Here is a 24608-nt window from a genome sequence, read left to right on the forward strand (position 1 = left end):
CATCCATCAACACACACAGACGACTTTATGTATATTAATTAGATTCCCTGACCTTTGCAGTGTCTAAATTAAATCTTGGACAAAGTGTATTTCTAATTGATTATTAGATAAACATAACTATATGGATAATATAAAAATGTATGTTACAGAAGGAAATAAAGAAAACAAGTTCATAAATAAATTAATAATATAAAATAATCCTAGTTAAAGAAAGAAAGAAAAGAGAGTGAGAAAATGAATACACATAAATATAAAAATAATTAAAGAAAATCCTAGTTAAAGAAAGACAAAAGAAATTAACTAAAATATAATAAATAATATAAAATAAACATAGTTAAAGAAAGGAAGAAAGAAAAAAGTAAATTAATGAATTAAACTTAAATATAAAAATAATATAAAATAATCATAGTTAAAGAAAGACGATAAGAAAGAAAATAGATAAACATAAATATATAAATAATATTACAATAATGATAATTACAGAAGGTAAGAAAGAAAACAAGTTAATAGGTAAATACACATAAATATAAAAATAATATAAAATAATCAGTTAAAGAAAGAAAGAAAAGAAAGTGAGTAAGAAAATGAATAAACATAAATATAAAAATAAAATAAAGAAATCATAATTAAAGAAAGAATTAAAGAAAGAAAGAAAATAAATAAACATGAATATACAATAATATATATAGTTTCACTTTTATACTTATTCTTGTTCTGATACTTATTATTTGGTTGTTTTATTTTGAAAGGATTCACTGGAAGTAATACTATTGTATTGAGTGTTCATCGCCCTCTGGTGGTCACAGTGAGAAACTGCAACACTACGTTTAAATTAGTGGCTAACGGTGTTAATATCTTTATAACTGTTGTTAATTGTTGTTAATTATCAGTATGATATTATTATTAGTATTACTATTATTATTTAAATGCTAACAACAACATCAGTTTTGGTAAAACTGCGTAACTGAGTTGTTTTAATAACAGTTGTCTGACTGCAAGTCGCGAGTGTTTGCTGCCATCCAGCGGTCACACTGAGGAACTACATCAAGACACAACGTCACACGTGACATTATGAGACTGTAGCACTTCCGTTTAATTCTTTCAAAATAAAACAATGAAACAATATCTAAAATTTGTAGCATGAAATTATAATTTTCATAGTTTTACTTTTATTTTTTATTTATGACAAGTTTCAAGTTCAATTTTCAAGTTCTTTATTATAATATGAACAATTACAGAGTAAAACCTTATTGGAGGGGGCCAGAGAGCCAAGATTTGATATATATATATATATATATATATATATATATATATATATATATATATATATATATATATATATATATATATATATAACGTTTGAATGTATAGAGACAGAGGTATATAAGTGTTGTCATGTAAGTATTATATATATATTATATATAGTCAATATTAATAATATCAATTGTTGACTTTTATTTACACTGATGTGACTCAGTGCATGTTTAGACCTTAACATGTTGTACAGCTGTTGGTCACTGTGAAGTGAAGTTCAACGCCCCTGTGATCCAGGACAATCCGTCCGGTTAGGGTCCCTGTGCTGTGCCAGATACATTTAAAGACGTGCCTTTCGAAAGTGATGTATTTTTCTTTTTCTTTGGTTATAATTTGGTATAATTTGGTTCTGAGGGATTAACTGAATCCTTTCAAAATAAAACGTTCAAACTAATTGTGTTGTGAGATTATCCACGAATATCCATAATATATATTCATATATATTTACAGTATATAATCATATATTTATAACTAACACGTTTTTTTTCTAAATCCTGATCGACATTCAGCATTATGAAAACTGTCCTCGTTTTACGGCAGGAAGTAGGAGCCAGTTTCCGCTTTACGGCAGTTTGCCACTTCCTTTCACACCGGCGCTTCGTCGGGGATTTGCACCGTTTAAGAACCGGCTGGATTAAAAGTCCCGATTGGTTGTCAGATCATTAACGGTATGGTTACAGTAAAACATGTACAGACGTATGAGAAGCCAACGTTTTCAGTCGTGTTTGAAGATAAACTGTAGCTGGTTCTGTCTACGTGTTTGTGGCCCAATAACCCAGTTAGCATAGCATAGCTAGCTCGGCCACCTGGCAAGATGACTAGCTAGCGTTAGCTAACCGAGTCAAAGCGGAGAAAAGCTCAGGTCTTCTTTAATATTTAAGGTAGTTGGTTCCGTTAAATCACGTTTGTTCCCCAGTCGCTATTCTCCAGATATTATCTTATTCTGTTAGCATGTGACAAGTTAATGTAACGCGAAGATAATGTTAGCTAATGCTTCCAGATGTCAGCTGATCGGTTAAAGATGCTGTTTAAAATGTACAACTATAACATTGGTGAAAGTAACTAAGTTCATTTACTCAAGTACTGTACTTAAGTACACATTCAAGTTACCTGTACTTCACTTAAATATTCCCATATTGTGTAATTTAAAGCTTCTTAAGCTAAATAACTGGTAAAATCCGGTCTGTGTGTCTGAGAAACCCATGAAAAGTTGACTTTTTAGGGAATCGTGGTTTTCACAGGACAACGACAAAGATACAAACGTATGATGATCTTAAAGGAGATGATGCATTGCTGTAGATTAAACTACCCAACAGGATGTAAAGGAGTTACAATGAGCACATCAACAGTAAAATACAACATACACTTTGATATTAATCCAAAAACATCACATATAATAGTTAAACACTGCATAATGAACACTAATCCTTTCCCAAATACGTTTTGCTTTTAATTTAAGTTTTTTAATAACAGGACTTTTACTTGTAGTGAAGTTTAATCCGTATAATTGAGTTATTTATCAATAAAATATCTCAAGCTTCTGTGAAGCTTTTCTGCTTTTCTCTTGCTTTATATAAATGTAAAATGTATTTCTGCAGGTTTTAGTCTTAGTGTCACTTTAGGAAAATGTGATGAACATTTACCACATTACTAAATATTCAGTAAAAAGCAATCGGCAGCTTCATCTATGATTTAAGAAAGTATTGTTTTCTGCAGCTTCAGGTTTGATTCGTTGAAGATTTCTGTTTAGTTGTTCCAGCTGTTGTCAGGTGTTCAGGGGTCAATGATGACTAGCCCACTGCGCAAACTGATCAATGCCTATTATTTTAGTGCATTGCTGGAGAAATCTGTGCTGTTCATTTGCCTGAGACCCTGTGCATGTTTAGACCTTAACACACTGTTTTTCCCTCAAGTCTGGACATAATTTCAGACGTTTTATGCAGCTGTTGGTCACTGAAGTGTCTTTTTCACTCTGACTTCAGGTAATGGCGAAGTTCAACGCCCCTGTGATCCAGGACAATCCGTCCGGATGGGGTCCCTGTGCGGTGCCAGAGAAGTTTAAAGACATGCCCTACCAGCCGTTCAGCAAAGGAGATCGTCTGGGAAAGGTTTGTTTTCTCACATCAAATAAAGCTTTCAACTGAAAGAACCACATTGTGTTGGGTTTTCTTTACAGTGTTTGTTCTCTGTGTCAGGTTGCTGACTGGACTGGAGCGACTTATCAAGACAAGAGATACACAAGTGAGTAAAACGGCTGAATACACAGATTTACCTCCGCCTAAAAGTATTATTTAGAACCTTTAACTTCAAATGTGTGTTTGGGAATACAGTTGAAAACACTGATTGAGAGGACACATTGACTTTTAAGAGTGGAAACACTGGCATCTGTGTTCGGACTGAGCGTTACATGACGGTGATGATATGAAAGTGTCTCATTTAGATATTTTTCGACTATAGTAAAGTAAAAAAAACACGTTACGGCAATATTTACGTCATTTATGTTCTTTCTATCATTCCAGTTGAAACTTATTAGTAAAAATTAGAATGTACACAAACTACTTTTCATTTGTCACATATTTATTTCACACAGCAGTAAATGAAAATAGGCCGAAAGACTGATTTTAAGTTGATTTCTCGTGTGTTTATTTCGTCTTCAGATAAGTATTCCTCTCAGTTCGGAGGCGGTAGTCAGTACGCCTACTTCCACGAGGAGGATGAGACGAGCTTCCAGCTGGTGGACACGGCCAAGACGCAGAAGACGGCCTACCAGAGGAACCGCATGAGGTTTGCTCAGGTACAGCAGGCCACAGAAACACTCAGTGTCACACTCTTTAAGTGTCGTGTGTTATATTTGAACCTGCTCATAACATAATGTCTGTTTGTGTCAACAGAGGAATCTGCGCAGGGACAAAGATCGCAGGAACATGACTCAGTTCAACATGCAGACGCTCCCGAAGAGTGCCAAGCAAAAGGAGAGGTGAGAAGTGTCTGTCAGCTGATTTCTTTTTACTTTGTGGAATGCTTTTTCCTTTTGGGCTTCACACGAGGAGAAGAAAGTTTAACCTGAAGTTTTTATCTGTTCAGGGATCGTATGCGTCTGCAGAAGAAGTTCCAGAAGCAGTTTGGAGTCCGTCAGAAGTGGGACCAGAAATCTCAGGTATTCCACTTTTTTACTGCTTAAGAGCGACAAGCCGCCATTAATAGATGAGTCGCTAGACAGAACATTAATCAGCATATACATCCTTCTCTCTCTCATTACATCCTTCTCTCTCTCCTTACATCCTTCTCTCTCTCCTTACAACCTTCTCTCTCCTTACATCCTTCTCTCTCTCCTTACATCCTTCTCTCTCTCCTTACATCCTTCTCTCCCTCTCTCCCTCCTTACAACCTTCTCTCTCTCCTTACATCCTTCTCTCTCTCCTTACATCCTTCTCTCTCTCCTTACAACCTTCTCTCTCCTTACATCCTTCTCTCTCTCCTTACATCCTTCTCTCCCTCCTTACAACCTTCTCTCTCCTTACATCCTTCTCTCCCTCCTTACAACCTTCTCTCTCCTTACATCCTTCTCTCCCTCCTTACATCCTTCTCTCCCTCCTTACAACATTCTCTCTCTCCTTACATCCTTCTCTCTCTCCTTACATCCTTCTCTCTCTCCTTACATCCTTCTCTCCCTCCTTACATCCTTCTCTCTCTCCTTACATCCTTCTCTCCCTCTCTCCCTCCTTACAACCTTCTCTCTCCTTACATCCTTCTCTCCCTCCTTACATCCTTCTCTCCCTCCTTACAACATTCTCTCCCTCCTTACTATCCTTCTCTTCCCTCCTTACAACCTTCTCTCCCTCCTTACAACCTTCTCTCCTCCTTACATCCTTCTCTCCCTCCTTCCAACCTTCTCTCCCTCCTTACAACCTTCTCTCTCTCCTTACAACCTTCTCTCTCTCCTTACAACCTTCTCTCCCTCCTTACATCCTTCTCTCTCTCCTTACATCCTTCTCTCTCTCCTTACAACCTTCTCTCTCTCCTTACAACCTTCTCTCCCTCCTTACATCCTTCTCTCTCTCCTTACAACCTTCTCTCCCTCCTTACAACCTTCTCTCTCTCCTTACAACCTTCTCTCCCTCCTTACATCCTTCTCTCCCTCCTTACAACCTTCTCTCCCTCCTTACAACCTTCTCTCTCTCCTTACAACCTTCTCTCTCTCCTTACAACCTTCTCTCCCTCCTTACAACCGTCTCTCCCTCCTTACAACCTTCTCTCTCTCTCTCTCTCTCTCTCTCCTTACAACCTTCTCTCCTCCTTACATCCTTCTCTCCCTCCATACAACCGTCTCTCCCTCCTTACATCCTTCTCTCTCTCCTTACATCCTTCTCTCTCTCCTTACATCCTTCTCTCTCTCTCTCTCCTTACAACCTTCTCTCTCTCCTTACTATCCTTCTCTCCCTCCTTACATCCTTCTCTCCCTCCTTACATCCTTCTCTCCCTCCTTACAACCTTCTCTCCCTCCTTACTATCCTTCTCTCCCTCCTTACAACCTTCTCTCCCTCCTTACAACCTTCTCTCCCTCCTTACATCCTTCTCTCCCTCCTTCCAACCTTCTCTCCCTCCTTACAACCTTCTCTCTCTCCTTACAACCTTCTCTCCCTCCTTACATCCTTCTCTCTCTCCTTACATCCTTCTCTCTCTCCTTACAACCTTCTCTCTCTCCTTACAACCTTCTCTCCCTCCTTACATCCTTCTCTCTCTCCTTACAACCTTACAACCCTTACAATCCTTCTCTCTCTCCTTACATCCTCTCTCTCTCCTTACATCCTTCTCTCTCTCCTTCCTTACAACCTTCTCTCTCTCCTTACATCCTTCTCTCTCTCCTTACATCCTTCTCTCCCTCCTTACATCCTTCTCTCCCTCCGTGTACTTATACTTTACTGCCCAGCTGAAACCCAGAGACTCCTCTGTGGAGGTGAGAAGCGACTGGGAGGTGAAGGAGGAGATGGACTTCCCCCGCCTGATGAAGATGAGATACATGGAGGTGGCTGACCCTCTTGACATGTAAGTGAAACTCATCCGTCATTAAACTCATTCATAGATTAATTTTCTTTATCATTCTGTTTAAACTCTGTATTTCTGCACAGTTGCAGATAAATATTAGGCCACACTAATATTATTAGTGTTATACTTTTCATTGAGTTACATTCCGGTGGTCGCTGCGCAGGATTTAAGAAAAGATCGATTTGAACATTTCCAACATGTTTTTATCAAACGAAATATTGAGCTTCAATCAACGTTGGCATTAAAAACACAGGAGATAATTCCCTCTTGTTTCCTGCAGTGAGTGCTGCGGTGCTTTGGAGCACTACGATAAGGCTTTTGACCGGATCACCACCCGCAATGAGAAGCAGCTGAAAAGCATCAAGAGGATCTTCCACACCGTCACGACCACTGATGACCCCGTCATCCGCAAGGTAGACGCGCTGAAACACAATGAGCTGCTCCATCAACACGTGATGCTTTCTTTTTACAACAACGTGTATTTTGTTTTTGTTCTGTTTCCAGCTGGCTAAGACTCAGGGTAACGTGTTTGCCACAGACGCCATCTTGGCCACCTTGATGTGCTGCACCCGCTCCGTCAACTCCTGGGACATCATCGTGCAGAGAGTGGGCAACAAGCTGTTCTTTGACAAGAGAGACAACTCTGACTTTGGTGAGACCTTTAAAGATCGACTAACACCAGCGGTTTCACAAAGATACTTTAGACGGATGCAACCATGTTTGTGATTTATGAGAAGATCCTCCTTCAGATAAATAAAGTCTTTAAAAAGCTTCTTGATCAGCTGGAAGATGATGTCACAAAGCTGAAAACTGTTTTTCTGAGGAACTCATGAAAGGTTGACTTTTTAGAGAAGTACATTTAGCTGATGAGACTTAAATACTTTTACTTCAGGAAGGTTATAAAAGTTGCTGTGGAGTATTTTCACAGTGGTTTAAGTACTTTTACTAAAGTTAAGGGTCTGAATACTTCTTCCACCGCTGCCTTTGAACCTGCCTGTAACTGCTCCTCTCAGATTTGCTCACCGTGAGTGAGACCGCCAACGAGCCGCCGCAGGATGAGGGCAACTCCTTCAACTCGCCTCGTAACCTGGCCATGGAGGCAACATACATCAACCACAACTTCAGCCAGCAGTGTTTACGCATGGTGAGAACAGTTTAAACCCTCTTACCTGCTACCCATGCTAGCTGTTTCCCTCTGTTTTCAGTCATTGTGCTAAGCTAAGCTAACACAATCCTGGTGTGTAAAGACAAAATGAATCCCGAAGGTGTTCCAGTTTAAACTAATTGTGACAGTCAAAATACTTGTGTGTGTGTGTATTATATTCATATATTTTATTTAGTTCATTTCTTTAATTTTTAGGGTTTCAATTTAATGAGAATTGTACAAAATGACATCTTAATAAGCTAGGTGTAATAAAGCTTCAGTCTACGTCTTTTCTGTCGGCAGAAACTTGTTTTTGTTTGTTTAACTTCAAAAGTAATGACTTATTGTTTTCTATTTTATTTAGTATTTGTGTACTTGAGTTACATGTTCTTCTCTTTTCTTCAGGGTGGAGAGCGTCACAAGTTTCCTACCGCCAACCCCTTTGTGGAGGAGGACACGGAGAAGAGTGAGGTGGCCTCTGTAGCCTACAGGTATGCACTAAACAAAACTCTTGTCAGCACACACTGATGTAATAACGGCTTCCTCTCAGGCTGACGGCTTGTTCTTGTTGTTTAGGTACCGTCACTGGAAGCTCGGGGAAGACATCGACCTGATTGTCCGCTGTGAGCACGATGGAGTGATGATCGGTGCCAACGGAGAAGTGTCCTTCATTAATGTCAAGACCCTCAACGAGTGGGACTCCAGGGTGAGAGGCGGCACAACGTGACAGACTAGTTTAAATACGAGCGTGTGTGAGATTGTTGAGAAGCTCAGGACTCAGGATTCCTCAGGTTCCATCAATCATGACATCCGCAAAATACACTCAAAACCACGCTTCTGTTCTTGTGTTTTCACAAGAGGAAGACTGAAGCTGACTTCTTATTAGACTCAGTCCCTAAAGTACATATGAAATAAGCATCACTCAGCCAGATGCTCTGTAGTGAAATGTCTGTTTTTATTTTAAAAAAGCAACTTGTGTTGAGAAATGCTTTGTTCAGCCTTTCTGACAAGTAAACTAATCATACACTGAGTCTTTACTGTTGAGTTGTTACCGTTCTGTTACAAAGCTTTTGTTGATCTGTTGCATCATCAGCATTGTAACGGGGTGGACTGGCGTCAGAAGCTGGACTCTCAGAGAGGAGCCGTCCTGGCCACCGAGCTGAAGAACAACAGCTACAAACTGGCCCGCTGGACCTGCTGCGCCATGCTGGCTGGATCAGAGTACCTCAAACTGGGGTGAGACACACACATACACACACACATGCATAAAATTAGAAAGAATCTTGCTTGGCTGAGGAGGAAAAGTTGGTGTATATCAATAAAAGCAACAAAGTGCAATAGAAACAACAAATAAATGAGGATTTACATGAATCCTGTGACTTCAACGTCCACTAAAGCTGATGACGTATTCTCATCGCTCCACACAGATCTGATGTAACTCTTGTAATTACGTCACTTAACGCTTACCTCGGAAAACTGATCAAAATGTGGTTAAACTCTGCGATGCGCCTGGATGGAAACCTGGCGAAAGATATAATCTGTTGATGTTTCAGCATTCACAGATTGATTGGAGATATACTTTCAGCTGACAGTTTATTAGGGAACACCTGGATAAAGAGAATGTAGTCTGATACAATAGTCCTGTAATGAATCGTAGCTTACGTGTATAGAGACAATAAGCGAACACTCTAACAGCCGTAGTTTGTTAAAGCGGGGACTGACTGCGTCACTGTGTGTTTCTTCAGGTACGTGTCTCGGTACCACGCAAAGGACTCCGCTCGTCACGTCGTCCTGGGAACCCAGCAGTTCAAACCCAACGAGTTCGCCAGCCAGATCAACCTGAGCATGGAGAACGCCTGGGGCATCCTCCGCTGCGTCATCGATATCTGCCGCAAGCTGGACGAGGGCAAGTACCTCATCCTCAAGGACCCCAACAAGGTGAGCCGCCACGTGATACTCCTGCTTTGTGCCGCAAGGATTCCTAAAAACGTTTTACAGGAAGTCGTGAAGTGTTGAGCTAATGGGTCGATGTTCTGTGTTGTGAGCAGCAAGTGATTCGGGTGTACAGCCTGCCCGATGGGACCTTCAGCTCTGATGAAGAGGAGGACGAAGAGGAAGATGAAGAGGATGAGGAGGAAGAGGGTGAGATTCAGTTTGCTAATGTTACTTTTAATTAGACAGGTTTTGTCATTCTGTAGAGAGGAGTGCAAAAGGTTTTGGAAACATTGAACACCAGATTATCCATCGATTCACTTTAGGGCCGATTTATATGTTCTTTTATTATTAATGCTCAACAATGTTGCCCCTGAAGTCCTAAAGACAAACATTTCAATCTTGTTATAGTCTTCAAATCAAAGTTTATGAAGTAAAGATGAAAACAATCTGAAGCAGCTGTTATCTGATAGTTTCCATATTAATCTGCGTTGTTTACTGATATAAAACCGTTTTCTTTTCTCTCCTTCTAGATGAAGAGAACTGAAGTGTGGAGTCGGCTACAGTGACCCAAAGCAACACAAAGAAACACAATTGAACTCCTTTTGACATTCAATAAAGACAACAGATTGGCCAACTGTTATTGATGTTTTATTCCTGGTACAGAAGTCCAAACATAGAAACCTCTGCTGCTCTGCTCACTCCCAGATGAACTCCAGAGACAAATCACAGAGTCTCTCCTGAAGGAGTTGATCAACTCTTTGACTCTGAGCCGCACTAAAGGTGTTCTTCCAGTCACCGATCTTACCTGTAATGAAAAAAGACAAACTTTAACTGATATCTTTACATGTTTCTGCACACAAGCTGCAGTTCTGTTGCGTTACCTTTGCGCATGAAGTCTCTCGTCACCTTCTCTGGTGGCAGAAACTCGTAGTTAGCTTTTGAGTCTTTCTTCATGTTATTGAAAGTAGCTTTTTCCACAACTTGCTCAATGGCTGCGTCACTCAAGTTTTTCCCTAAGAAAGTGCAGATCTTAGTTACCGCCGCCTTCAGGTCCTAAAAGAGACAAGGAAGCATACAAGTTTAAACGCTGACTAATCATTTATTTCTATATTTTCAAAAGAACGTGGCCATTTTTATTTCATGGTATAAAAGGACGTGAAGTGCACCCCCTCACTAATATGTTGAATAATTACAGGGAAGACCACATCTTACCAAAATCATGTCCTCATAGTTCAGGAAGAGGATGTTGTACTGGTCTCTCTTTGAGTGCCACTCCCTGATGTGGTCAAACCAGGATGATGCTCCAACTGTATCATAGATATACATTATTTTATAATGTGTATTTCACAGCAGCAGTACACTGACGAGAAAAAGAAGTCATACAAAAAACATCAGTCGTATAGTATGCCATAAAATATCATAAAAAAGGTAGTATAGTAATTCATAAAAATATAAGCGGTTATGATGTATTATGTCTTAAATTTGTTTTAAAAAGTCACAGTATAGTCTGTCAGTGCTCTGTGTATTATGCAAGCATTGTCAACCGAATAACACAAAACCTTTTTTTAACATAAGATTATAATTAGTTTTAAATCTCTCTGGACTCTGGACATCATCTGGAGGTATTTTACCGTTGCCCTTCAGATACTGCTCAAAGAAGTCCTCAAAACCTTTGGGAGTCTCCAGGTCGCCACAGTTATTACAGAAGTGGTAATAAGAGACAATATTGTCCTTCGGATTCCGCATCACGTAGATAATCTGACATCAAAACAAACAACAATCAGTTCAGAGCAATACATACCATTCTCTGTGCCAAACTCCACTCAGATTATTCACGATTTAATGATATCTTGGATTTTTAGCTTAGTCATGTGTCATAAAGTGTTATAAAGGCATAGTATAGTTAGTATGCCACACTTTAAAAAAAAACAAAATATACTATAGTATAGTTAGCCATAGAAATGTTGAAAAAAGTTGAATTATTGGCTATATTGATGAGGTCTCTACCTCAATGTATTAACAGATTTAAATAAAGTTTTGATTGAATTAATGAATGACTGGTTGGCATCCATAAAATACGGACCTTTGCCTTCTTGTCCTTCAGTCCTGGAGGCAAGAGAACCGGGGTGAGGTGAGAGGCGAAGAGTCGTGGAGAGGGCCGGAGAGAGTAATCTTCTCGAGCCTCCCTGTACTCCAGCCACGGCATCTGCTCCAAGTTGTTTTGATATTCATTCAGACCGCCGGCTAACTCACAGATGGAGACTGATGATCTGTTGAGTCCATATAGTACCTGTAGAGGGGGGCATCCTACCTGATCACTAAATCTGTTCCCAGCAATGCACACAACTGTAAATACGATTAATGTGATGCATGAAGAGTTTTATCTCACTTACCTGACTTTGGATAAGTGACGAGGAACACGTCACTATCTCTAATTTCAAAGCTCTGGAGTGAATCAATGTGCTCTGCAGTCGTGAGATCGATGGCAAAGTTGTAGTTTTTGTACCTGCAGAGATAGTCGGTGATCTGCTCCATGTTACTTCTGAGAGAAATGAGCAGAAAAACCTCTCAGCTCGCAGGTACGGGACAAAGGGGCAGTCGCTGGACTTTGGACTTTGATTTGTGCTTGTAATTGGCTGTTGACTTCTTCATGTACAGTTCCTGAAACACTGACAGCTGGCTTTACACTGCCACCAACAGTAAGCTGGAAATATAACACAGTGTTCATGTCAAGACAAACTTTAACTGATATGTTTACATGTTTCTGCACACAAGCTGCAGTTCTGTTGCGTTACCTTTGCGCATGAAGTCTCTCGTCACCTTCTCTGGTGGCAGATCTTAGTTACCGCCGCCTTCAAGTCCTAAAAGAGACACGGAAGTGTTGGGTTTTGAAGCCCAAAGGGCGCTGTGATTGTCTTTCAATTGAATCCAGTAAACTTCTAGTTGATCAAGATACTTATTTATTTAAAGTGATGATGACAGCATTTCAAAAATACCCTCAGCCGAGAACACTTTCACACACCAAGTCCACAGTCCGAATCAATAAAGAGCCAGTTAGCTGTCTGTTGGTACAAGTGAAAGTGATACAAAAACATCATAAACATTTTGCTATATTCTCTACAGAAGGGTGTCGTCGTCCCTCATTGATCCATGTTGGCGCGGTTATGCCCCTTGGTGGGCCGTCTTGTTGTGGTGAGATGGAGGTAGACCTGAAACTCTTTGAAGAGAACCTACAGTGCTTCATTCATAACTAATATAGTGCTCATTATACATTTGTGCAGAAATACATGTTGTGCAATAATACATTTTGATTGAGGTGGACGAGTACATGTGATAATCATTAAATGTGACACAATACAATCAGGAGTTTATTTACTTCACAGAAGCCTACAAGTTTAAACACTGGCTAATAATTTATTTCTATATATTCTAAAGAACGTGGCCATTTTTATTTCATGGTATAAAAGGACGTGAAGTGCACCCCCTCACTAATATGTTGAATAATTGCAGGGAAGACCACATCTTACCAAAATCATGTCCTCAAAGTTCAGGAAGAGGATGTTTTTACTGGCCTCTCTTTGAGTGCCACTCCCTGATGTGGTCAAACCAGGATGAGGAGAATGTATTGCATTCGCTTTACCGCACCGTTGTGACAAAAAGAGAACTGAGCCAGAAGGCAAAGCTCTTGATCTACCGGTCGATCTTTGCTCCCACCGTCACCTATGGTCATGACGGTTTGGTCATGACCGAAAGAACAAGATCGCAGGTACAAGTGGTCCAAATGGGTTTTCTCAGACGGGTGGCGTCTCCCTTGGAGATAGGGTGAGAAGCTCAGCCATCCGTAAGAGACTCGGAGTAGAGCCGCTGCTCCTTTGCGTTGACAGGAGCCAGTTGAGGTGGTTCGGCATCTAGTAAGGAGCCACCTGGGCGCCTCCCTAGGGAGGTGTTCCAGGCACGTCCAGCTGGGAGGAGACCCCGGGGAAGACCCAGGACTCGGTGGAGAGATTATATCTCCACACTGGCCTGGAACGCCTCGGGATCCCCCAGTCGGAGCTGGAGGATGTGGCCCGGAAAAGGGAAGTTTGGAGTTCCCTACTGAAGCTGCTGCCCCTGCGACCTGACCCCGGATAAGTGGTAGACGATGGATGGAGTATAGTTAGCTATACAAATGTCATAAAAATTCATAGTATAGTATGTCAGTGCTCTGTATATGCAAGTATTGTCAACAGAATAAAGAAATCAAGACTTATTTGAGACATTAGATTATAATTTGTTTTAAATCTCTCTGGACTCTGGTCCACACACAAATATTCCTATTGAAGGACGGTAAAAATGAAAGGTATTAGTCCCAATATAGACGAACACAGATAACTCTTCTCATGTTCACGGGGATGTTGTGAGACAATGAGACAAACAACAAAAGCATCCTATAATCACTGTCTGAAGGTGGACTGGTGATATTGCAAACATGTGAGTGAGGGTGTGGAGATGCCAGAAACAAAACAAACACATGTCATGTCATTTGTTTGAAAGGAAATATTCCAGCTGTCAAACTTAAACATACAAATGTAAATATAGCAGGTGCACACACATGGCCACAGTTCCTTATTCTACTTGTTTATGCATATTTCTTTTTAATGATTTTTCATTAAAGTACCTCAAACTGCATTTATTGATAATTACAGCATGCAGTTAAAGTCAATCAAAGCCTTGTTAGCCAAGTTCACAGAAGAATGGCTCTGACACTTGAACAGATTTTAAGGGAATTAAATCAGTTGTGGTGTGTGTGAACATGACTGGAGCACACAGACATTAATAAATCAAAGTAATATCTACATTTATAAAAGATATCTTCATGATGTTTTACGCCTCTAAATATGTAATGTCATGCTAGCTTGTGATGCTACATTGACTGTTCACAGAGCCATGTGTTCTTCACTGGACAACGTTACAGATGTAGTAACTGATTTACACATTACTAAAGTCTTTACTATCAGACATTTCTTAAGTTTAAGTGATGCAACCTGATTTAGATAATCACTAGTTTCAAACTGTAGAAGAACTTACAAAGAACTATGTTGCATCATGTGTTGATGTGTGGACTTTACATCATATGTTGACTTTGGATAATGGAGGCTTCTCTTTACACCTCTGATTGGAATTATCCCTCTGAGATTAGAGTTTGCAAAGAATACAAGAAGGTGTGAATCCTTAACGAGAGAAATTCACAAGAGAGCAATAACTATATGTGGATGTTTGTTGTGTGTGACACGAATCCTGTCTAATGGGCATCATTGTGTGTGTGTGTGTGTGTGTGTGTGTGTGTGTGTGTGTGTGTGTGTGTGTGTGTGTGTGTGTGTGTGTGTGTGTTTGTGTGAGAAGGACAGAGAGATAGAAAAGTATATTGTAGGATACAGATTATTATTATGTGTGAGATTCTTGAAAAAAGTTAGGAATTATTTCTCCTGTCCACCTAAACTGGACCAAGTTCACCGCGGCGTGTGCCCCAGACTGTGCCATAGCCTCCGACCACCTCCTATACTGGTGCGCTTTCATTGATATATTGAGAAGGAGCTGGTTGTACTGTGTGCAGGATGCTTCACACAAAGGGCACATTAGAATATCAATGTAGGAAATTGAATGCTTGAATTTTAATATATGACGTTGACCCATACACATTAGCAGACACCAGGTGAAGTTGTGCCAGGCACATAATCCAGCCTTTTTGTATGTGAACACTTCTTAAACTAACAGTCAGCCATTAACAGTAACAAAAGAAATGAAGTTACTTAGTTAACTTAGGTCCGGGAACGGTAAACCAGGGAGCTAGAACTTGACTGACTGTGGACACAGAGTCTACTATCTGGATGTGGAGGAGTCAGGACCGGAGCATCATAGCAGAGTAGATTGGATTGTTGGCAGCTGGTAGAATGTCCAAGTCAGCCACTTGAATCTTTACATTGTTCCAAGTTTGGCTAACCTAATAAATCTTTAGTGCATTATTTTTAGAGTCAAGGTACACTGAAGGGATTTTGTTGGATATGGTCTGATTAGCGAGAGATTGTGTGATATTCTCCTGTTAAGGCTCACCTAACTGTGGAGTTTCAGAACTACCTGATTGAGATATTCAATAACAAAGTCAACCAATCAAAACAGGTCATTATTAGAGTTGATTTAATGTTCATTGTGTGTCTTTTGGGCTAACATTAACTTAACTTTAAATTAGTGAAATGTAAATGTCCATCATCTAGTTGTGTTAAGTTGGAATACCTTACCAGTACTCAGATTTCTGTCTGTTACGACCTGTTATTATGATTTACTATTATCTACATTTAAAAGTCAATGTAATCTTAATAGTGTCAAATTGCATGTAGCAGATGTAATAATTAATGCCAAAATATATATTGATAAGTAATGACTCAAAAGGATATATTATAAACACATGAATTGGTACAAAGGGTGAAGAAGAGTGATGGGACTCAACTTCGACTATTAGAAACACTTGGATGCTTGGAGCACCACCCATCTAAAGGAAAAATTGATAGCCATAATTAATGTAGACGTATAATTTGAAGGCTTCTATGGAGTTCTGGCCTGGTGTACATTGACGTGATATTTCATATGCACACCAATCATGGGATCACATTTTCTATAAATTAAATGTTTATTGAACTAATAACTACAAAACTAGACAATTAAAAAGTAAGATAAATGGCAAATTAATGAAGAAGGTCATGAAAATGTGTTATTTCACCTGCCGGTTCTGATCAACAGAAGTGAAGTGGTAGCAGGTTGGGTTTGGACCTTGGCATTTTGGACGTTGTCAGCATTTTGGACCTTGTTCCCACGTCGATTAGAGCGATCTTCTCCACCTCTCTCTATCTCTCTCAGTCTGTTGTTGGGACTTGTCACCCCCTCTTTGGCTGGGGTTTCGGTCGTTGTGGCAGGTTCCGAAGAAGCAAAAGTAGACGAGGAGAAGCGGTAAGAAGAAGCACGAGAAGAGGCAGCAAAAGAAAAGAATTCAACATGCAATCTGTGGCCTGCTTGTAGTTTCATAGACTTCTGTCGAGGGGTTCAGTGTCACTGGTGTGAAGAGCTATATAAGGGCCATCTGGGGGTCCTAAAAATTGGGGATTGGGGCCTACGTCGACTACGTTTCGTGTCCTATGCCCTGGATGAAGGGATGTCCGGGCATGGTTTTACACTCTCAAAGGAAATTCGATGGACGCTTGATGGGGCATGATTGAGTGACACTTTGTCCACTTCAGACACCTTAGTACAGGGGCCCAGGGTGTTGGAAGTGGACAGGGGCCATAACAGCTCACCCTGGGATATAGGTAAGGTATGGCAATCCAACAAGTCTGTGCACTGGCAAATACCTTACCATACATTTCAGGGTATAGGAATGGGACAGGGTCAGGTCTCCACAATCCCTTGGGCTAAGAGGCTGATATTTGGGCTGTACTATCCCCCTATGTACTATCCCCCATTCAGTGGTGTGAAAAGAAAAACGATCAGACAATATTTGGCTTGACTCGGGATTTGACTTTTCAGCTCAAAAGCGCAAAAATGTCACTCACTCTGATTTGCTTCAACCAAAGGCACATGTGGAGGACTGTGCACAAGGATGATGATTCCAAAGTTTCAGGGTTATAGGTCTTAGCATTGTGGAGATATGGCCTTGTCATATCCTTGATCCTCATCCCAACCACTTCACACTCAGCTGCGAACCGATCCAGTGACTGTTGAAGGTCACAGACCCATGATGCCAGGACCACATCATCTGCAAAGAGCAGCGATGAGATCCTCAAGTCACCGAACTGCAACCCCTCTCCTCCACGACTATGCCTCGATATCCTATCCATGAAAATCACGAACAGGATTGGTGATAAAGCGCAGCCCTGGCGGAGGCCAACATTCACTGGAAACGAGTCCGACTTACTGCCGAGTATCCGGACACAACTCTCGCTTTGGGTGTACAGGGATTGGATGGCCCTCAAAAGTGACCCCCTCACCCCATACTCCCGCAGCACCTCCCACAGTATCACCCGGGGGACCCGATCATACGCCTTCTACAGATCCACAAAACACATGTAGACCGGAGGTGTGAGTTGAAGATCCCCAGGACAGGGGCTTCCTCCAGACGTTCCCAGTTCACCCGCACTACCCGTTTGGGTCTACCAGGTCTGTCCAGAGTCTTCCCCCACCCCTTGATCCAACTCACCACCAGATGGTGATCAGTTGACAGCTCCGGCCCTCTCTTCACCCGAGTGTCCAAAACATGCGGCCTCAGATCAGATGATACGATTACAAAATCGATCATTGACCTTTGGCCTAGGGTGCTCTGGTACCACTGTACACTTATGAGCATCCTTATGTTCGAACATGGTGTTTGTTATGGCCATTCCATGACTAGCACAGAAGTCCAACAACAAACGACCGTTCGGGTTTAGATCAGGGAGGCCAATCACACCTCTCCAGGTGTCTCCATCGTTTCCCACGTGTGCGTTGAAGTCTCCCAGAAAGACTACGGAGTCCCCTACTGGAGCCCCCTGCAGGGCTCCATTCAGGGTCTCCACAAGGCCGAATACTCCGAACTGCGGTTTGGGGCATAGGCACAAACAACAGTCAGAGTTTTCCCCCCCATAACCCAAAGGCCTCTCGTTCACCGGGGTAAACTCCAACGTAGTGGCGCTCAGCCGGGGGCTAGTGAGTATCCCCACCCCGGCCCGACGCCTCACACCATGGGCAACTCTGGATAAGAATAGAGTCCAACCCCTATCCAGGAGTACGGTTCCAGAGCCAAGACTGTGCGTAAAGGTAAGCCCTACCAGATCCAATTGGTAGCGCTCCACCTCCCGCACTAGTTCTGACTCCTTCCCCCACAGAGAGGTGACGTTCCACGTTATGTTGGCTCAGCGTGAAAGGTCAAATAAAATTCAATGTATTTTGCATTCAAATATTTCTTTGTTTTAATTTGTTTATGTCTTTGTGTGTGTTTTCCTTATCTGTGATTACATTACAGGTCATGATCAGGAATGTGTAATGCTCGTAAAACACGAAGGATGGGGTTGTAAACGTTTTGTAGCTTAACATTCTTCATTCAGTTCCTGTTGGTTTATCATTTTAAAGATATCATAATATTCTGTAATAATGTAGGGTTGGAGTCACCAATCTTCACCACACTCCTTCATGAATCACGTTCACTATCAGAATCATGATGCTGTGGGGTCAATACCTCGAGGGTCACACTGTTTTCAGACACGGCCGACACACGGCTCGCATTGTCTTAGTAACTACAGAAAACAAAGTACAGAGGAGGGATTTCAGTCTTTGCTGGAGAAGAAAATAGCAGCAGTCTGGAAAGAGAGATGAGAAGAGATAAATCAGCTGAATAACAGAGAGCTTTGCCAGAACTCAGCAGCTTCTCACCACCTCCCTCTGCAGATGGAGACTTCAGAAGGAGCTGAACTCTGCTTTCCACAACTCAACAATTCCTGCAGGAAACCCATGCCAGCTCAGTCAGAGGCCATGCTCACTTACACCTTTGTGTTTTTCATCTCTCTGCTCACTGTAGCTCTCAACCTGCTGGTCATCATCTCTATCTCCCACTTCAGGCAGGGACACACTTTCAGCCTGAGTTTATATATTTTCATGATGGATATTTAAAAGAATTAGGCCTACATGTCTTCCTTTAATATGAATGTTTCAGTTAATAGTAATTGTTTTTGAAATATTAAGTATTCAAACATGATGTTGTGTGACATAATATTTTGAATAATTTCATGTCAATAAGAATGTCCTTTGTTCTACTGCTGTTACTAACAAGCTACGATTGATAATAATCTCATACGTGATGATATTTTTCCTCTCCAGGCAGCTCCACACCCCCACCAACCTCCTCATCCTCTCCATGGCTGTCTCAGACTTCTTCGTGGGCCTCCTGCTGATGCCTGTTGGAACCCTTTTAACAACGGCTTGCTGGTTCCTGGGTGACATAATGTGTACTCTGTATCATGTTGTATGTTTTTTCATTACATCTTCTTCAGTTGGAAACATGGTGCTCATATCACTTGATCGTTATTTGGCTATTTGTGACCCTCTACGTTACACCACCAGAGTTACTCTGGACAGAACAAAAGTCTGTGTTTGTCTGTGTTGGATTTGCTCTTTTCTCTATAATTGTCTCATTTTAAAGGACTTTCTGAGACAACCGGATTCATATAATTCCTGCTATGGAGAGTGTATAATTGTCATTAACTTTATCACAGGAACTGTTGACTTTGTCTTTAACTTTATTGGCCCCGTTACTGTCATCATAGTTCTGTATATGAGAGTGTTTGTGGTGGCTGTGTCTCAGGCTCGAGCCATGCGCTCTCATATTGCAGCTGTTACACTCCAGAGTTCAGTTCGTATAACTGTTAAGAAATCTGAGATGAAAGCAGCCAGGACTCTAGGTATTGTTGTAGTTGTGTTTCTAATGTGTTTCTTTCCATATTACTCTCCATCACTGAAAGGTGAAGATATGGAAGTCAGTAGTTCATATTCACTTTTTATTGTATTGCTGCTGTATTTGAACTCTTGTCTAAACCCAGTGATCTATGCCTTCTTTTACCCCTGGTTTAGAAAATCTATGAAACTCATTGTTACCTTTAAGATACTTCGGCCTGACTCTTGTGATGCTAACATACTGTAGAGACAGACTGAAGAAACAACATTGTTCGTATATGTTTATATTTTCAAACCTTCATGAATCATGTTCACTATCAGACAATCATTGTGTTCATTGTCATGACTTCATCTGAAAGTATAATCCAACATGCTTCTGTAATTACCTCTGCCAAAGAAGTTATGTTTTCAGCTCAGTTTGTCTGTTTGTTTGTCACAGGGCTGATACACAAATCATTGTTCACTTTTGTTGACTTTGTGTCAGGGCTTTTGTGCTGCATTCATGTAGTGTCTGTATAATCTGAAACATTAGTTCCCAGTGTGGCAGTGTTATTCATGTCAATAGTTGAATGTTTTAGCTCAGTAACAGTGAATGCTTTTGCAATGGGAGCTTAGTGTAAGATTAGTAATAGGGTACAGTACATTAATTGTTTTCATTAGCAACATAAAAGATATTTAATAGGTATTTAACAGCAGGCAGGTAACAGCATTGAAACTATGATGATCTGACAACTGAACAAAGGAAGTGGACCGGTATACAGTATGGGGAGAGTGGCTTACAAGTGAATAATATGCAGGGAGGAGGCGGACGGGGAAGGCCTGGCAGAGCTTTTCTTAACCACTTTTCTTTTACGGAAAACATGACGAGTTCAAGGAAAGATGTGAAGAACAAAAGTGCATCGTGATGAATCCCAATTAGTGTGATTGTATGAAAATAATTAAATAATACTTTATGCAATATGTGCATAACTTGTTAGGACTACACATTTACAATACTTCTGTACATTTCATCACTAATATGTTTCAACATATTGAAAAAAAAACTTATAATATATATAAAAATATATATACAGCTATACAAACACCATGTAATTCATTTAACACCTTGAAATGTTGATTGTGTTCTCTAGTTGTTGAAGTGCCCTCCTTCTTCTTAACAAAGTTTTCCAGGTTTTTCACAACTCCAAATGCTAAAAGAAAGAACCACAGCGAGCCAAACAAGTGGACCAGAGAGCGAGTGCCACTAATGTGGACCAACACACAGCAGGACACTGAGGACACTGAGGACACTGAGGATGAGGGAGCTGCACAAAGTCCTGTCCTTGTACTATCCCCCTATGCCCGGCATTCAGTAGTGTGAAAAGAAAGACGATCAGACAACCTTTAATATTTGGCCTTTTCGGGCTGACTCGAGATTTGACTTTTCAGCTCAAAAGCGCAAAAATGTCACTCACTCTGATTTGCTTCAACAAAAGGCACACGTGGAGGACTGTCCATTTCCTATACCCTGGGCTCTATGTTAAGGTATTGCCAGTGGACAATACCTTACCATTGATCCATATATCATATTACCATATATATTATATTTGAAAGTTGGGCTGTTTTAGCATCGTCCCCGCACTCGCGAACAAGACTCTGAGGTACTTGAACTCCTTCACTTGGGGTAATGGCTCATTCCCTACCCAGAGTAGGCAATCCACTGGTTTCCTGCTGAGAGCCATGGCCTCAGATTTTGAGGTGCTGATCCTCATCCCAACCTACTTCACACTCGGCTGCGAACCGATCCAGTGACTGTTGAAGGTCACAGACCGATGATGCCATAAGGACCACATCATCTGCAAAGAGCAGCGGTGAGATCCTCAGGTCACCGAACTGCAACCCCTCTCCTCCACGACTACGCCTCGATATCCTATCCATGAAAATCACGAACAGGATTGGTGATAAAGCGCAGCCCTGGCGGAGGCCAACATTCACTGGAAACGAGTCCGACTTACTGCCGAGTATCCGGACACAACTCTCGCTTTGGACGTACAGGGATTGGATGGCCCTCAAAAGTGACCCCCTCACCCCATACTCCCGCAGCACCTCCCACAGTATCACCCGGGGGACCCGGTCATACGCTTTCTACAGATCCACAAAACACATGTATACCGGATGGGCGTACTCCCAGGCCCCCTCCAGGATCCTTGCGAGAGTGAAGAGTTGATCCGTTGTTCCACGACCAGGACGGAATCCGCATTGTTCCTCTTCAATCAGAGGTTCGACTACCGGCCGAACCCTCCTTTCCAGTACCTTGGAGTAGACCAGGGAGGCTGAGAAGTGTGATACCCCTGTAGTTGGCACACACTCTCTGGTCCCCCTTTTTAAATAGGGGAACCACCACCCCGGTCTGCCAACCCCTAGGTACTGTCCCAGACTTCCACGCAATGTTGACGAGGCGTGCCAACCAAGACAGCCCCTCAACACCCAAAGCCTTCAGCATTTCTGGACGGATCTCATCAACCCCTGTGACTTTGCCACTGTGGAGTTGTTTGACTACCTCAGTGACTTCCATCAGGGAAATTGATGATGATCCCCCATCAGCTTCCAACTCTGCCTCTACCATAGAGGGCGTGTTAGTCGGATTCAGGAGTTCCTCAAAGTGCTCCTTCCACCGCCCGATAACCTTCTCAGTCGAAGTCATCAGGGTCTCACCCTTGCTGTACACAGTTTGGATGGTTCCTCGCTTCCCCCTTCTGAGGTGCCGGATGGTTTTCCAGAAGCACCTTGGTGCCGACCGAAAGTCCTTCTCCATAGCTTCTCCGAACTTCTCCCACACCCGCTGCTCTGCCTCTGACACGGCAGAGGCTGCCGTCCTTCTTCCTGCAACTGTTTCCGGAGTCCTCCCGGATAACATAACCGGGAAGGACTCCTTCTTCAGGTCGGACGGCTTCCCTGACCACCGGGGTCCACCACCGTGTTCGAGGGTTACCGCCCCTTGAGGCACCTAAGACCTTGAGACCACAGCTCATCACCAGCATCTTCAGCAATAGAGGTTTTGAACATCGCCCACTCAGGTTCAATGCCCCCAACCTCCACAGGGATGTCTGAAAAGCTCCGCCAGAGGTGTGAGATGAAGATCCCCAGGACAGGGGCTTCCTCCAGACGTTCCCAGTTCACCCGCACTACGCGTTTGGGTCTACCAGGTCTGTCCAGAGTCTTCCCCCACCCGTTGATCCAACTCACCACCAGATGGTGATCAGTTGACAGCTCCGGCCCTCTCTTCACCCGAGTGTCCAAAACATGCGGCCTCAGATCAGATGATACGATTACAAAATCGATCATTGACTTTGGCCTAGGGTGCTCTGGTACCACGTACACTTATGAGCATCCTTATGTTCGAACATGGTGTTTGTTATGGCCATTCCATGACTAGCACAGAAGTCCAACAACAAACGACCGTTCGGGTTTAGATCAGGGAGGCCAATCACACCTCTCCAGATGTCTCTATCGTTTCCCACGTGTGCGTTGAAGTCTCCCAGCAAGACTACGGAGTCCCCTACTGGAGCTCCCTGCAGGGCTCCATTCAGGGTCTCCAAGAAGGCCGAATACTCCGAACTGCGGTTTGGGGCATAGGCACAAACAACAGTCAGAGTTTTCCCCCCCATAACCCGAAGGCGTAGAGAGGCGACCCTCTCGTTCACCGGGGTAAACTCCAACGTAGTGGCACTCAGCCGGGGGCTAGTGAGTATCCCCACCCCGGCCCGACGCCTCACACCTTGGGCAACTCTGGATAAGAATAGAGTCCAACTCCTATCCAGGAGTACGGTTCCAGAGCCAAGACTGTGCGTAGAGGTAAGCCCCACCAGATTCAACTGGTAGCGCTCCACCTCCCGCACTAGTTGTGACTCCTTCCCCCACAGAGAGGTGACGTTCCACGTCCCCAGAGCCAGCCTCTGCCTCCCGGGTCTGGTCCGTCGAGGTCCCTGACCATCACTGCCACCCGTGTGACAGCGCACCCGACCCCAGCGGTTTTTCCCATGAGTGGTGGGCCCACAGGATGGATGGATGGGAGGCACCACGTAGCTTCTTCGGGCTGTGCCCGACTGGGCTCCGTGGCAAACCCGGCCACCAGGCGCTCGCTGTCGGGCCCTCCCTCTGGTCCTGGTTCCAGACGGGGGCCCGGGATTCCTCCGGGCAGGGTCTCTCCTTTCATTTCCCTTTTTTTCATGAAGTCGTTTTGAACCATTCTTAGTCTGGCCCCTCGCCTGAGACCAATTTGCCTTGGGAGACCCTACCAGGAGCACTAGGCTCCAGACAACACAGCTCTCAGGTTCATAGGGACACACAAAGAGCAGAATGGCACCGAACTCTTGATATCACCACTGAATATAACCTGATCAATTGAATTCAAAATGTATTAAACAATTGCACCAAATAATTGATGCCAACCTGTGTTCCTATGACAAACACATATACCTATATGCATACACATGTCTATATATGCATATGTATACCTTTATGCACAAAAAATTAGTGAAATAGCAAACAATTATTTCAGTGGTCGTCACGGAGTGAGCAACAGGAGAAAGGAGCGGGAGAGGTGACACCTCCACAAACTTTCATTTCCGGTATCAAACTCAACATGTAAAAGCAAAACTTCCTATTATTAAAACATGTTAGCTCAGCGTGAAAGGTCAAATAAAATTCAATGTATTTTGCATTCAAATATTTCTTTGTT

The 24608-nt window shown here is 42.4% G+C and overlaps 3 protein-coding genes across 3 annotated transcripts; 2 read left to right on the forward strand and 1 right to left on the reverse strand.

Moving 5' to 3' along the window:
• Positions 1 to 1854: 1854 nt before the first annotated feature.
• On the forward strand, positions 1855 to 10079 carry eif3d (eukaryotic translation initiation factor 3, subunit D). The gene is made up of 16 exons (XM_029438605.1): positions 1855 to 1982; positions 3297 to 3422; positions 3510 to 3555; positions 3972 to 4108; positions 4206 to 4291; positions 4399 to 4471; positions 6245 to 6360; positions 6641 to 6773; positions 6865 to 7012; positions 7374 to 7504; positions 7910 to 7995; positions 8081 to 8210; positions 8598 to 8740; positions 9250 to 9442; positions 9553 to 9646; positions 9970 to 10079. Exons 2-16 carry the CDS (start codon positions 3300 to 3302, stop codon positions 9981 to 9983), a joined length of 1653 nt encoding a protein of 550 aa, XP_029294465.1. The 5' UTR covers positions 1855 to 1982; positions 3297 to 3299; the 3' UTR covers positions 9984 to 10079.
• Positions 10080 to 10120: 41 nt separating this feature from the next.
• On the reverse strand, positions 10121 to 11974 carry sult3st1 (sulfotransferase family 3, cytosolic sulfotransferase 1). Its single transcript, XM_029438606.1, is given in 7 exon segments — positions 10121 to 10244; positions 10321 to 10492; positions 10652 to 10746; positions 11071 to 11197; positions 11523 to 11702; positions 11704 to 11729; positions 11833 to 11974. Coding segments are annotated over 7 exon segments (852 nt in total). The 3' UTR covers positions 10121 to 10134.
• A 6912-nt stretch (positions 11975 to 18886) lies between these two features.
• On the forward strand, positions 18887 to 20135 carry LOC115012281 (trace amine-associated receptor 13c-like). The gene is made up of 2 exons (XM_029437829.1): positions 18887 to 19056; positions 19316 to 20135. Exons 1-2 carry the CDS (start codon positions 18887 to 18889, stop codon positions 20133 to 20135), a joined length of 990 nt encoding a protein of 329 aa, XP_029293689.1.
• Positions 20136 to 24608: the final 4473 nt, after the last annotated feature.

This window comes from Cottoperca gobio, chromosome 8, assembly GCF_900634415.1.
Source record: "Cottoperca gobio chromosome 8, fCotGob3.1, whole genome shotgun sequence".
Classification (NCBI taxonomy): domain Eukaryota; kingdom Metazoa; phylum Chordata; class Actinopteri; order Perciformes; family Bovichtidae; genus Cottoperca; species Cottoperca gobio.